Below are 15,836 nucleotides of genomic sequence, written 5' to 3' on the forward strand. Positions count from 1 at the left end.
GACTCAGCAAACTGTATTTCTGTATGTGTGCATATACACACACACATATGTGTAACAATAATAAAAAGAGGACATGGAGTTGGAGGGACTGAAGGTAAGAATAGGAAAGGAAGTGATGAAATTGTATTTTAATTAAAATGTATTTTAAAAATGTAGAAACAATAAATGTAGAGCGAGAAAGAGGAGAGAGAATGAGAATATGTTAAAGGCGGGTTTCCAAACCCTGGAAAATCTAAATGAAATGGGTATATTCCTAGATAAATATAAACTAGTAAAATTAAATGGAGAGGAGCTGGAAATGCTTATCTAACATGAACAAGGCTCTGGATTTTATCCCCAGGGTCACATAAAACTGGTTGCGATGATGCGCATCCACAAACCCAGCACTTGGGAGGTGGAGGCAAGGGGATCCGAAGTTCAAGGTTATCAGTCTGGGCCATGTGAGATCCTTTCTCAGAAAAACAAAACTCAAAATGTTTGCAAATTGAATTCAATAATATATTAAAGCAGGCTTTTGTTGGATGCCTAACCTTTGGATTTGTGTAATTTAGATATTCAACCGCCAGGTCTAGTCGTAGGGAGCTTCTTGGTGTTCTGGAGCTGTGCGCAGCCTCTTGGGTTGTCGCCTTAGCTCTCTGCTGGTTGTCATGCTCAGCCTTTCAGCTGACTGTGTAGAGACCAGGCAGTCAGTCACCGCAGCTCCCTCCCGATTCCATGTCCTCAGTTCTTGCTTCCCCTGATGCTGCAACTGTGGTTTTTTTTTTTTTTTTTTTTTTTTTTTTTTTTTTTTTTTTTTTTTTTTTGGTTTTTCGAGACAGGGTTTCTCTGTGGTTTTGGAGCCTGTCCTGGAACTAGCTCTTGTAGACCAGGCTGGTCTCGAACTCACAGAGATCCGCCTGCCTCTGCCTCCCAAGTGCTGGGATTAAAGGTGTGCGCCACCACCACCCGGCCTGCAACTGCTGTTTTAACAGCAGCCAGTGTATCCTGTCCCTTCGGCATGCCATTCCAACTTAGCAATCGGAGCTGTAACAATGGGGCCATGTCATTGTTGCAATGGCAGCCCAGAGCGTTCCACCAAGAAGGATGGCTTCTTTCTGGGACTACACCCAGTTTGTGGGCTTTAACAGATGTAAATACAGCGTTCACAGTTAAAATATTTTTTCAAGACCAAGCTTCTAAATTTTACTTTTAAATCAAGATTTTTTAAAACAGTTTTTATTTATTTATTTATTTAGAGACAGGGTTTCTCTATGTAGTCTTAGCTGGCCTAGAGCTCACTTTGTAGATCAGGCTGTCCTGGAACTCACAGATACCCACCTGCCTCTGCCTTTGCCTCCTCAGTGTTGGGATTAAAGACACGAGTCATCACACCTGGTTTAAATCAACAGAGTTTTAGTACAGTTATAGTGAGTGAAATTTCTGAGCATGCTTTAGCTAATTTGTTTTTCTTGATCTGAAAGTAAAATTTTACTTTGCTCTGCTGCATTTTATGTGGCAACTCTCAAATCAGACTTGAGATGGCAGAGAAGGTGTCTGAAGTGGAGGGTAGCCCTCCAGAAATCATTAGGGAGCAGAAGGGACAAGGACATGTCAGTGATGCAGATTCCATGATATGGCCCCCACATGGAACTTTGGCAGTGGGTGACCTTTTAGAGCCATTCCAATGAGGGCTGAGATGCCTGGGCCTTTACACTCAGTGAGTGGAGGGGAGGCTTGTCTTTGGTGAAAGGTCTGTTCACTCGGTTAGTGGAGGGGGAGGCATGTCTTTGGTGTAAGGTCTGTGCACTCAGTGGAGGGGGAAGCATGTCTTTGGTGTAAGGTTTGTGCTGCTTCCTGCAGAAGCCAATGTCTGAAGGCTGAGTTGACAGAAACTCTAATACTTGCTACAGAAGGTGTTTGCTGAAGCATATCAAGCAGTGATTCTGTCTGCTGCAGTGTTGAAGATCTGAATGTTTCACAGAAGAGAAATATAAGCCACTTCTACATGAGGCTCTGATCACCTAGAAGAAACTTTGGCTTATAGGTGATGACTGCCATGTGGTGGTTACTTTGAAAGGGAGAAGGGTATCCCCTGGGAGCTGGTAACTTTTAGAGTCATAGGTACTGCTGGGCTACAGCCAATGGTCCATATGCCTAAATATTAGTTATTGGCATTACTGCGTCCTGGTGAAATGTCTTTGGTGAGGAATGCTCTTTGCCTGGGGAGAAGGGAGCTCTCTACATATGGTCTAAAAAGGAATGGGCATGATCCTAGCTAGGCATGATGTAATCTTGTCACTTAAAAGGCTAGGTGGGAGGACTGCTGTGAATTTGAAGCCAGCCTGGGCAATGTGGTAAATGCTGGGCTAGCCTGCAGTGGGTTATGCTGTCTCAAAAAGCAACACCACATCCAGAAAGGAATGACTTTCACAGACATGTTCGAAGTTAGCTATGCCCACTTTCTAATGACAAGAGCCAGATGTCCTTTGTCAGTGATGGAGTGAGGTAGAGGCCGTAACAAAGTTGGGCAAACATCTACTTTAGCACCTGAGCTGCTCTTGGGGTGTTAGTCGCCTTCTGGTGTGTTACTTTGCAGGACATTAAAATGATGGTGTTGGGTATGTGTCTTGTAATGGCCCTATCCTGTGACTGGGAACACAGTTCCTTGGCAAACAAGCTTAGCGTCCTGACATAACCAGAGTGCTAGTCACAGGTTTCAGACTTCTAGGGCAACTTATACTTATGAGCTGAAGTTTGAGGGCTGGAGAGACCGCTTATTAGTGAAGAGTCTAATCTGCTCTGCAGAGGACCTTAGGCTCAGACCTGGCTGCAACGCCAGCTCCAAGGGGATGGGAGACTTTCTTCTGGACTTGGCAGGGGCCTGCACACACACACACACACACACACACACACACGCATGCACGCACACACACACACACACACACGCATGCACGTACACACACACATACACACACACACACACTTTTTTTAAAAGTTAAAAAAAAACTAATTTGAAACAACCTCACCCATCAAGGTTGACCATAAGAGCTTATTAGGAAGGAAAGAAGTAACGCTGAAAGATAAATTTTGTCAGTATTTTATTTTTTAAAATTTATTATTGTTTTGTATGCATTGGTGCTTCACTTGCATGTACATCTGTGCGAGGGTGTCGGATCATCTGGATCTGGAGTTGCAGACACTTGTGTGCTGCTCTGTGCGTGCTGGGAGTTGAACCTGGTCCACAGTCATTGCTCTTAAATCACTGATCCATCCCCTCATCATTATTTTAAATCCCACCTCCAGCAGCTACAAGATATTTGAATGGCACACAAAGTCTGAATAGCCCACTTAAAGGAAACAAGAACCTTATTTCTTTTTTTCGGCTTCTCTGTTTTGTACTATTTCCATTACAAAGCTCACAAGCAGTGCACACTGAGCTGCTGGGGCCAGAAGTGCCGCCAGGAAGCTCCATAGACATCAGCTTCTGGAACTGCTGACAAAATCTTAGTGTAAATTCACAGCATAACTAAGGGACTATTATTTGGTGGACTAACAATGTTACCTTCTTAATCAAACCAACCAACACATAGAAATTAGTGACACTGTGCCTCTGCCTTAGGAACAGAACAATTATAATTTCTCAAGAATTGTACAGTTTTTAAGAGTATTCCACATAGAATAATCAAGGAATGTAAGACTCCTAATTAGGGTTTCTTATTGCTGCAATGAAACACCATGACCAGAAAGCAAGTCAGGGAGAAAGGTTTTATTTGGCTTAAACTTCCACATCACTGTTTATGATTGGAAGAAGTCAGGGCAGGAACTCAAACAGGGCAGGAAATGGAGGCAGGAACTGATGCAGATGCCTTGGAGGATGCTGGTTACTGGCTTGTTCCCATGGCTTTACTCAGCCTTATTTCTTATAGAACCCAGATCCACCAGCCCAGGGGTGACCTCACCCATCATGGGCCAGGCCCTACCCCATCAATCACTAAAGAAATGCCTTACATGCTTACCTACAGCCGGATCTATGGCAGCATTTTCTTAATTGAGTTCTTTCCTCCCAAAAGACTCTCACTGTATCAAGTTGACATAAAACTAGCCAACAAAGTAGGTTATACTCTTAGTCTTTTTCCAACGAATCGAAACGTGTCCAAACTCATACAAATCTAGTTACTTTGCCCTGCTGATGCCATCAAATCTCCACTGTGTTTTCATCTCTGTGTACCCAGTTCTGTGGGGTCTCACCTTGGTTGTCAACTTGACACATCTAGGAGGAGGGAACCCCAACTAAAGAAGCGCCTCCATCCCATTAGCATACGGTCACACCTGTGAGGAACTGTTTGGATTGATGGTTGAGAAGGTCAGCCCACTGTCTGCGCCACACTTCTGCCTGCGGCCCTGAGCTGTAGGAGAAAGCTGGCTGAACACAAGGATTAAACGGGATTCCTCCATGATCCTCTTTCTTAGCTCTTGCCTTGGCTTCCTTATATGATGGACTACAGTGTACACTGAAATAAGTCCTTACCTCCCCAAGTTGCACTTGGTCAAGGTGTATATCATAGCAACAGAGAACGTACGAGAACAGGTTTGGTCCCTAGTTGTCCATTTTCCATGTTTTCCTATAGCAGGAACAGTCTGCGGTAATGGTTGCCCAGTGTTCAGGCAGAACCGGCAAAGTCTCTACAGAGAAACCACCAGCATAATTCTACCTCAGTGTGGATCTGAGCTGTGCTTCATACATATACCAAGAGGTAAAAACAGCAATGCACCTGTTTCTAGATGTGGTTACGCTCAGGATAATTTTATTTTACTAATTACCGCTGTTATTTGCTGGTCATTTGGAATCTGTGGTTACAGATGGGAATGATGCAAGAAACAAGGCCACAGCACTGGTGAGAGCTGAAGAATTCCGTCCCTCACTTCTCCTCCAGGTAGCCCCACACCAGACAGACAAAGGTCAAGCATGCTGAGGAGGACGGGGAGGCGACAGCTGACGTTTCAAGAATTGTGCTTTCGCATTTGACATTTCACCTTTTGATTCTGAGAGTCAAAAGACTTTGGAGGAACCCAAGGCCAGAACTGATCCGAGACATTCAGCCTAGAACGCTCCCCCATCCCATCACCTCTGCCTCATGATTCATCGAGGCCAGAGGTGCCTGTGCAACCGTAGCTGAACCCGATAGCAGCTGAGAGAAAATGATGGGGTATATAGGGTCTGGCCTACCTTTAGAGACGGAAGGTATGGTTTCTAGCGGGATGGTATCTGCTTTAGATTTGAGAAGAATTCAAGAATTATTTGATTTCATACAGAGATAAGCAAAGTGCTTTTAGAACAACTCTGGCTACAAGTGGCAGTGGGGATGATTAAAAAAGATCTTGACTTAAAAACGCAAAGCTGTGCTTCCTATTTTAGCAGTGAGCCTGAAATACCTGTGTGCGTGTGTGCATGTGAGTGTGTGTGTGTATGTGCATGCGTGCGGGTGTGTGCGCGGGTGTGCTTGTGTGTGTTAAGTGATATAGAATGAAGTACTGTTTGCAAGAAAAATTAAAATCATAAGTCTTCTTCTGTAAAGACAAACTGTCACTAAATATCAGTCAGCCTTACTAATTCTATTCCTACTGCACCATAGCAAAAAAAAAAAAATCCTGAAAAGAAACAAACAAAAGTCTCAGCACGAGCTTCTCTAATAGTGAGTGTATGATTCCTTACCCACAATCAAGAGAGACTAAGAGGCACTGTTTGTGGTCTCAGCACTCAGGAGGCTGACACAGGAAGATCACTTGACCTCAGGAGTTTGAGATCAGCCTGGGCATACACAGACCCTGTTAAAAACAAACAAAAAGACTATGATAGTTCAGATACCAAAACTATGTGAGCTTATTCATAACTAAACATTTTGCTTGTGATATGTGTACAATTAGTATTGTATCTATTCTCAGCAACACTATTAAGTAATAGTAAGGGAATTTTGTTTATATCCAGGTCTACGGTACTCAGAAACAGTACCACATATTTGAATATTTGAAGGACCAATAGCATTCATTAGACACTGAAAAAACAGGAGAACTCCTTACTGAATCCTAGAGAATATCTTTGAAAGCTGTCGACTGGCAGAAGCAAGCAAGTGGAGACGTGGAGAAGCTTCAGGACCCATGACCTTGAGAACTCAACAAGGGCACCACTCACAGCTGCCCGGGTGTTTTCAGAGGTCGGGAACATTTAAACAGTTAAATGTGCACACCCCGAGTCTGAAAGTGCCTCTATTAAAAAGATGAAACCAGGTCACAGGGCCACTGAGAATATTTCAGAACACACACTGGAACAAATTGCGGGACAGGCACTCCTGGCCAGTTTCTGTAGTTTCTCTTCCTGTCTTCAAGGGGCGATGAAAGTCCCAGCTCCCTCTTGACCTCCACGGCCCTGCCTGGGGAACTCAGTGTCAGGCTGACGGGCTTGGCAGAAAACATGCTTGGTTAAGAATTCGCAGAAGCCAATTAAACTAGATCATTTTCAAACCCTGAGAACCATCAGGGAGTGAATGTCTCCCTGGCTGGAGGCTCACTTCATCTGAAGCTGTTCTTAGCTTCCCCTCTGCCAAAACTCAAGCCACATAAAATGCCACCACATAAAGTACCACTTCTCCGTCTGACTGGGACTTGGGGAGTAAGCCCTTCCAGGACCCTGTTTCACTTCGTGTCTAGATTAAAGGTCGGCATTTCCCCTTCTTTCTGTAAAGGGTTGCATAATGTTTGGGGGTTTTCACAACTGCTGTCCTTTCCTGCGGTCAGGGGCTGCAGTGTGATTCTTAGGTGCAGGAATGTGACGCCACTTACAGGAACGGGAGATGCGCTGGCTCTGGCCTCTGAGCCCGTCGTCTGCCCTCATTGTAGGGAGTAACTGCAGACAGTGTCTCTCCTCTGAAAAACCATCTGTTTCCAAGGTTCTAACCAGATTATTGCCTTCTTAGTGTTTAATACTCTGGTAGCAGTCCCATAGCCTTTCAGAAGCGGCCGTGAGCTGAGGATGCCGTGTTTACGCTCCCCAGCAACAAAGAGACTGTTCAGAAGTTGACTGGCACTTAGAAATGGCTGGGCGCGGTTTCATGTAGAGACCTGAGCCTGCAGCTATTCATGGTTCTTACTAACCTTGGATTTATACTTAGGAGCCGGAAACAATGACCATTCTGTGGTGGCAGGTGCACATTCAGAGAAAAAGAACAATATGGAAAACAGAGTTGCCTTAGAAGCCTTAGGAGCCAGTGTGCTTTCTCTAGATGTCAAATGAGTTCATCCCTCAAGCTGCAGATAAACTTGTTTACATGTAAGGGGGTGGGGGAGGGGAAGATCCAACCAGAAGGCAGTCTAACCTCTAACCAGCCAAGAATCCCAGAATTTCGGGCAGGTAGAGGACATTGTTATCAACATACTCAGATGTTTCATATTACCAATGAGGAAACGAAGGCCCAAGGAGGAGAGTCAGCTTGCTGAATCACAAGGTCTAAGCCGTTTCCACTTCCTATCTGTAGCTATCTAAGCAACCCGGTTTAAAGGGGACTCGCTGATTGCACAAGTGCCTGTGGCATGGGCTAAGCTCCGGGTGCCTGGACATCCTTTACAGACAAGCTTTCTTGGACTGGAGGAAGCCCTAGCAGACACGTGGCGTGTAAGGAAGAAACAGGCAGCAGCCTATCGTTGACTTGACGCTGCCGACGGAAACCGCACAGGATAAAGCATCAGATGACCGTCTTCCCATGTGTATAAGTGCTGATCCCTCATGTTGTATGATAACATGGCAAGGACAGATGGAGACCTTCTGAAATCAAAGTTCGCATCGATCTGTTTTCCTCCCAGCAGATCGAAGGCGAATGTGACCCTCATATCTTTGGTGTCTGTGACGTAGAGGATCCCTCGGGCTATGAAGGCATTGCCGGCCTTGGATTTGGGGTACGTGGTGTTGATGTGCTGTAACACAGAGAACGTCTGCTCGTCCAGCTGGGCCACAAGGATGCTTGAGCCATCCACACTCGAAGCGTAGATAATCCAGACGCCTTTCTCGTCCACAGCTATGTTGAAGTAAGTCTTGGAATTTGCAAAGAGGTATTTTCGATCGAAATACAAAGCATTTTCAAGCTTCAGCGTTTGGGGTGTCTCTTTGCCAAATTCAAATCTGAAACATGTTTTTAAAGAATGGATCAGAGTGGGGTAACCATGTCTGTGGACACAGGCAGTTTGTTAGGCTCCTTATAAAGATGGACCGAGTTAGCAGGGCTGGACGAAGGCCTGGTGTTCTGTTGCCAAAATGTTCCAGGCAACTTCTACTTGTCCTTCAGTGCTCTGGGCAGCAAAGACGTGAAGGCCAGTGACTAGCCTGTGCTACCAGGAGCAAAGTGAGACAGCAGTGTGGTGTTAAGACCCGTCCTCAAATTAATGGTGTAGCTGAGGATGACCTTGAACACCTAACCTGCCCACCCCACCTGCCAAATGTTAGGATTACCGGTAGTACCTGCAGTGCTGGAGATCAAAGCCAGAGCCTCAGACACTCTTTCAACTGAGATACATCTCTAGCTCCTAAATTTGAGTTTTAAAAGTCCCATGCTTTCTGTATATTCCATGCTGTGTGTGTGTGTTTAAGAATTTAAGAGAACTTAATAGAAAAGTAACCAGCTGAGAAGAGAATGCAGCATAGGCTATGAAGGCAATTTTCTTGTCTGGTAGGGGCTGACAAATACAACCACAGCATGGAATTCCATGTTCCTTAGCTTCGGGGGTCTGATTTCTCAGACTTCAAACCTGAACACTATCAAAAAGTCCATTATGATTCAAGCAGTACCTAAATCTGGGAGTAAGGCTATGTAAGAGATTAGGTTAAAAGAAAACACCAGAGGGCGCTATTGAGCAGCAGACCGCAGAAGGCAAAGGCTGTGTGACTGTGATTTAGGGGGAAAAAACGACAAACAGAAACAGACTAGAAAATCTGAATTAAGTCGGCAGGTGGCCTGAAAAGAGCAAGCACTTGGGCAGGGCTCAGCAGGGCCAGCTCCCTAGTGCTGGAATTCTGTGCAGCTCTCCAGCCTGCGTGGGTGGGGGAGGTGTCTGCCCCACCGAAACCTGCTTTGACTCAGTCCTGCCCCTCCCTCAGCTCTAGGCTTGTGGCTTGATGTAAGTCAAGGCTGGTGATAGGTTCCCTGCGCAGTCAGCTCACCCAAGCCTGGTGGTAGTACAAGACTACAATCTCAAATACTTGGAAGGATTGTTAAATGAAATGCCCAGAGTGTCCTTTTGTCTTAGTTTTAGCTAACTCCATCTTGCCTTTTACCTCACTTCTCCCCAGCCCCTGCTGGGTGTAGGAGCCTGCCATGGTAAGCTAAATATGAACAGATCACCCAAAGGAAGTTCTTTAATTCCAACATTATCACTTGCCAGAGTTAGGACTCTTTTGGAGACCTGAGTCTCAGTAATTTAGCCTGAAGCAGTGCCTGGTTGCAGGAAGGACCATAAACTAAGATTACCTGAGCACCACCCAAAAACAGACCACCCAAAGGAAATGCCTAATGTTCCAACCGCTGTAGGTAGGATCACCTGCCAGCACACACTCACCAGGACACCCCTAGACAAATGTCAGCCACTCAGGGGTCCTGAACCTCAGAAACCCCTCACCCCCACCTTTACTACTATAAAAACGCAACTCTGAGTTCGGGGCTCTCTGTTTATTCCAATACGTTGGACATGCAGAGAGACCAAGTTTGCAAACTTGCATAAAATAAAAGCTCTTTGCTTTTACATACGAGACTCTGTCTCCTTGTTGGCTTTTGGGTGACTTTGCAGATTTGGGCACAACACTGGCTGGGTACATTTTACTGAGCAGGACATTCTCATGTGTCTTCAGGAGGTCCCTTGTTTTACGACATAAATCATTTTATCAACCGAACTGAACCTTCTGAAACTGACCCTCTCTCCACCCCTAGTATGATCAAGTTGCCGGGTTTCTCTTTCTTTCTTTCTTCCTTCCTTCCTTCCTTCCTTCCTTCCTTCCTTCCTTTCTTTCTTTCTTTCTTTCTTTCTTTCTTTCTTTCTTTCTTTCTTTCTTTCTTTCTTTCTTGTTTGTTTTGGTTTGTTTGGTTTTTGGGAACAGGGTTTCTCTGTAGCTTTGGAGCCTGTCCTGGAACTTGCTCTGTAGACCAAACTGGCCTAGAACGCAAAGAGATCTGCCTGCCTCTGCATCCCAAGTGCTGGGATTAAAGGCATGTGCCACCATCGCTCAGCTGTGGGAGTTTCTTTATAAACCCTTGCTTAGGGAAGAGAATTCTTTATAGGAGGAGTCAGTTCTTGGTCACAGGCCTAAATAAAGGACCTTGTACTTGTAGTGGTGTGTAACTTTCTCTAGGGTGTATAACAGTAAGTTCAAGGCCTTCCTGGCCCTCACAGAGAATTTAAGAGCAGTCTGGGCAACTTGGCAAGACTGCTTTAGACTGCTGTGCTCTGAGCATAGCAACTGTTGTCTGCATAACCGCAGACTCTGCTACTGGCTTTGTTGACTGCTTGCTAGGTCACTGGGGATTGGAAGGGTTGTTGAATCCTCGCCTGAGATTCTGGCCATTTGTCTGTAATTCCTCCTCAGTTGCACGTGGCCTTGTGGGGAGTGCTCCTCACTGCAGTGGGGAGGGGACTCAATCTGTGAAACTGGGGGAAGGGCATCATCAGTGCTGGGGTGAGACAGGCTGGTGGTGGGGCTGTTTGGGGGTCACCCAAGCTTTAAAAGCATGCCCAATAAATTCACTGGTTCCCCAAGGTAGACTTTAGTGGAACCACACTTATGCCTGCTAGTGCTCTGGAAGGAGGGGGGTGAGTATTCTTTACATTTCCCCCAAAGAAAAGGCTTTCTCACAATAAAAATAAAACTGAAAAAGAAGGGAGGGGCTCCAGGTCTCTGGTAAAGACCATTTCTAGTATGTGTGAAACCCTGGGTTTGACCCCATACCTCAAAGATAAAACCCCCAAACCCCATTTTTAAAAGAGTTCGTTTCTCATTCTGGGACTTTTCCACCCCAGAAGTCCCCCACACCAACTGTGGCCTGGTAGCCATGGTAATGTGGCAACAGGGGCTGCAGGCTAATCAGACATCCTGAGTGATGGAGAAGCAGAGCAGGGAGTGAATTCCCTTCCACCAGTACTGGAGAGTTTGTCCCAGAAGGGTGACAGAGATGAGTGGAGAAGGAGATGATGGGAGAGGGGGAGAGGAGCGTGAGGAAAGGAGGGGCATTTGCTGTCTGCTGTCCTTCACACCAAACTGTCTGAGCCTGCTTGTAGCTGGGCTCAATGGCTGCTGACCTTCCCTCATAGAAGGGGGTTGGGGAGGGTCGTGGGTCCCTCACCTGAGTATTCTCATGGGGGTGGGAGTGGGGATCACGGGTTCCTCACTTGATTATCCGGCCACTCCTCCCAACCAGTTGTGTGCAGTTCTGCCCTAATTGCATGTGGCCTTGGGGGTCTTGGGAAGGGGCTGGAGTATTCCGGTGGGGAAGGACTGGGGGAAAGAGGCAGCCATCACCCATGCTGCGTGTAGACTTTCCAGCGTGGCTGCTTTAAGGTCACCCGTGTTCCTGCTGGTGGCCCCTCTCCCATTGCTCTGTAAGTAAGCCTAAGAGCTCATTGGTTCCCCAGACTGAACATGGTGGGATCATACTTCTGTTTGTCACTGCGACTTCAGGCGGAGGGATGGATGTTGTTTATGTCTTTCCCAGGGAAAGAATTTTAACAGCATAGCTTGTCTCAGGAGAAAGGAGAAATAAGTGAGCCCCTCCCCCACGTCAGAGAATGGCCCTTTGTGCCAGGAGGGCTCTACTCTGTTTGCTTCCTATCTCAAAGAATATGAGATGCCACACTCCATGTCTCCTCCTCCCTGCTTCTCATCTTCTCATGGGTCCACATCAGCAAGAAAGGCAGACCCCAGGCAGGGACCAGGACGTGGGGTTCCTTTGCCATATTCTGCCATTCCCTTGGGGGACAAACCCTGATTGACCCACCTAGGCATGTCTAAACAACTGCAGAAGACAATACACAACATCTAAACAACCACAGATGACAACACACAACATCTAAACAACCACAGATGACAACACACAACATCTAAACAACCACAGAAGACAACATCTAAACAACCGCAGAAGACAACACACAATGGGCACAGTACGACTCACCGCGCCGAGACACAGCCAGGGCGCCGTGGTCCGGCTGACTCACCTCACTATGGTGTTGGAGCCCCCTTTGTGGTAGTAGAGAGAGTTGTTGAAAACCGCATGCCCGCAGCCGTGGAAGTAATGCGGGAGGTGGATGAGCGCGAAACTGCTGTTGAGAAGAGCTTGCAGGTCTTTGAACTCCTTCACCATGATTCCTGCAGGAGGGGAGAGGGGAGGCTGTTACCCATCAGCGACCACGGCCCTGCCCATGAAAAGGCAGGCTGCTAAGAGAACCCGAGTCCTCTCCCACCTACCCTACTCTATACTATGTATAAAACTGGGCAGCACAAACCTATCCCAGGAACACACACTTGGGACAGCCATGGCTTGTTGCCACCCACCCCCTGGCTACCCGCCAAGACCATGGCTACTCCTCTACACCATTTTTCTTTTCCTTTGAGCCCCAAACTCTCAGCTTGGTAGATGAAAGTTGTTGTTGCTCTGATCAGTTAGTGATGGTAAAATATGTGTACCCTCAGACCCTTCTGGGATGAGGCCACTGTTACCACCACTGGTCACTTCAATCATAGCCTCTGGGATAGTATGGCTGGGCCTAACCTCAGACACAGGGAGAGTTCAGACACAGGGATGGTTCAGACATGCAGAGGCTGTGAGATGGCTCTTTTCCCTCTTCCCTGGGCTCTGTCCAACAAATGTGAGAAATATGGCCAAAAATACTCTCACAGGATGGTATCCCACTCAAAACAACGGCGGGGCACACAGAATTTGTGTTTTCTATCTAAGGCTACATCACCCTGAACACACCAGATCTTAGAGCCAGATGGTTTGTGGTGATGTTTTGCTTGTGATCTAACAAATAAAGCTTGCTTGAAGATAAGAGTGCAGAGCCAAACCTTCACTATACATATACATACATACATACATACATACATACATACATACATACATACACACATATATATGTATATGTGTGTGTCATTTGGTATGTGTGTGTGTATGTGTGTATGTGTCCAGAATGGTTAGTACTTGTGTGGCATAATTGTCTCTCATATCACTTCCTCATTATGATTTGGTTGATAAAACCTGTCATTTTGTTTACTTCCTTTGGGCTAGCGTGTTAAAACTGCATAGCTTATGAGGCAGCCGTCAGGTCCCTAGGACTGAACTACAAAGCTTGCAACCAACACATCCCAAATAGGAAAGTGTTCTTCCTGTTTAGTTGTACTTTCTAAGATAAAGGGCCTTATTCCCATACTAGTGGGGACCTCAGACCTGAAGGAAGACAGGCAGTGGATAGGATCACAGCACTGGATGGGCCGTTTCTGGAGGGAGGTACCTGAAAAATGTTCTGTTACCCAGATACGCTCATCACTCTTGTTAGCAGACTCTCTTATCCAAGTCCCAAAGGTCTCTCTCACTTTTAGTACTTGGGTTGGGTTTCCAATGGAGGTGATCATGGATTCTGTTAGAAGAAAACCAAGTTATAACTTGCCTGACAGTTATGACAAGTAAGGCATACAGTTGTGAATTTCCAAACAAGTTTTGTGTGCGGTGCAGGGAATTAAATCTCGGGCCTGTGCAGGCTGGTGAAGCACACTGGCACTGAGGCCTAGCTCAGCCCAGGGTACCCAGGGAGCCCAGGGTGCCCAGGATGCCCAGGGAGTCTAGGGTACCCAAGGAGCCCAGGGAGCCCAGGATGCCCAGGGAGTCTAGAGTACCCAGGGAGCCCAGGATGCCCAGGGAATCTAGGATGCCCAGAGTGCCCAGGGAGCCCAGGATGCCCAGGGTGTGTACCTGTTTGTGGAGAATGGCGCTCATTTACTTTCTCATCAACTTTCCCCACCAAGGTGTCATCATTTGGTATGGCACACGTCTCACCTAAAATGGAAATGGTCAAAACAGATGCTATGGGGTTATATGGGCTTATATCTATAAGACCGGAATATATCCATTATAACCTTTCTGCCATGTTTCTCGGTTTGCTTGCTTTTTAGCAATCCCCAGCCATATGCTACCCGACAGTGCTTCACTCTGATAGCTGGGTTTGTTCCCTGGAAACATCTAGAAAGAACACTATTGCAAACAATGCAGTTGTCTGGAGAAAGTCGGAGAGAATCCCAGGTGAGGGTCCTCCTTCACACCTGCTGCAGAAATGGAAGCTCACGTTGTCCCTCGTGGTTTAAGACAGGCAAGGCATTCTGGGTAACCACTTAAATTCTAAATCCACAGTTGAAATATTTTCCATTATTATGACCCTTCGTTTCTAGGGAACTTTTAAACTGAGCTGGTGCAGGTAGTTCCTTGGGTGTCTGTTTTCTGTCTGTAAGCCAGATACAAGGATAACAAACCCTAGGACAGTCAAGGGATTCAGAAGAACTAAGTCCATAGCACTGAGGCTGGCCACATCATCTGCTGCTAAGTGGCGGCGGAGGACCGCAGATGTAGCTTAGACACGGTAGCTGTGGGGCCCTGGGCTCACCTCCCCCAGCACACACAGGACTGGTCCTGATGGAAATGCAATAACCATTCTCTGCCAGGTTTAGCCGAACTGACCGCTCCACTATCTCCCCGTGTTTCTCTCTCCCCTCCCGGGAATTTGTTGCTACACTTAACAGCTGATCCCTCGAGATGCCCTCAGGTGACCTAGTGACACTGTGTTCTTCAGTTGCAACAGGAATTAAAAAACAAACCAGATAAAATTCTGCTGCAGTTGGGGTGAGGGGAGGAGAAATGGAAAAGTACAGGGGGAGCCGTGAGGGGAGAGCTGAGAGGTTCAGCGCTGGCCTGTCACGGTCCTCCTGCCTGGGACACGGACGCTGGCCTGTCATGGTCCTCGTGCCCAGGGGCACGGATTCAGACTTCCCTGTGAGCATATTGTGGGAGGGATCTCATTTAGGGCAAAATCTCCCTCTTTCCAAATTTGGTCACAAAGTCTGGAGAGGTGTCATCAGCGTAAGGAGTGGGCTCCTTGGGGGCAGAGCGCGGTACCTGAACACTGGCTGTTGAACATGTTTGGCTGCCGGGGGCCTTTGGATTTTCTGCTCCCAGGTGGGCCCGGAGGCCCTGGGGGTCCAGGTGGGCCAGGCGGGCCTTGGTCACCTTTGGCACCTGGAGAGAAGAGGGGGTGAGAAACCGATAAAATGTTTTCCACAGAGACAGTTTCCCATTAGGGAAAGAGAAGAAAGCAGCTCCGGAGTGCCCCTGTGTGCGCCCCTTCCCAGGGACGGCTGCTAGGGTAGGTCCTGGGGGTCCATTCTGTGCAGGATCTGTGCCAAGTCCCTCTGTGAGGAAGTGTAGGGATCCTCTCCGGAGAATTTTGCTAGGAAGTGGTGGTTAATTTAAGGTCACAAGTAACTAGGGCAAGGTCCCGGCTGCAGTGTCTCTCAGCAGACCTGACCTCTGTTAGTGCTGGGCGAGGGGACCCCAGTTCTGGCTGCTTCGAATCCTGAAGGAACGCTTTTTTTTTTCTTCCTCTCCTCTTCCTCTTCTTCCTCTGTTTATCCCTCACCTCTCTCCTTTCCCTTGCTCCCCTTTCCTCCTGTCCTTCCCATTCTTCTTGTGCTGGGGAATTTGACCCAGGGCCGCTTGCAAGCCAGGTAAACACTTTATTACTGAGCTACACCCTCATCTCCTAAGGAAATTGATCACCATCTAATC

General features: G+C 47.0%; 1 protein-coding gene across 1 annotated transcript in view; it reads right to left on the bottom strand.

The window, feature by feature from the left end:
* Nucleotides 1-3,060: 3,060 nt before the first annotated feature.
* Nucleotides 3,061-15,836, bottom strand: part of Gldn (gliomedin) — a 51,103-nt gene continuing 38,327 nt past the window's right edge. Inside the window, exons 6-10 of the mRNA XM_050119496.1 lie at nt 15,168-15,287; nt 13,974-14,057; nt 13,516-13,641; nt 12,223-12,373; nt 3,061-8,149 (exon numbers count right to left, since the gene is read on the bottom strand). Coding sequence (XP_049975453.1) covers nt 7,669-8,149; nt 12,223-12,373; nt 13,516-13,641; nt 13,974-14,057; nt 15,168-15,287 — 962 coding nt within the window. The 3' untranslated portion in view covers nt 3,061-7,668. The remainder of the gene's footprint in view (nt 8,150-12,222; nt 12,374-13,515; nt 13,642-13,973; nt 14,058-15,167; nt 15,288-15,836) is intronic.

The sequence above is a fragment of the Alexandromys fortis genome, unplaced genomic scaffold, assembly GCF_014885135.2.
Source record: "Alexandromys fortis isolate MF-2015 unplaced genomic scaffold, M_Fortis_MF-2015_v1.1 scaffold_167, whole genome shotgun sequence".
Classification (NCBI taxonomy): domain Eukaryota; kingdom Metazoa; phylum Chordata; class Mammalia; order Rodentia; family Cricetidae; genus Alexandromys; species Alexandromys fortis.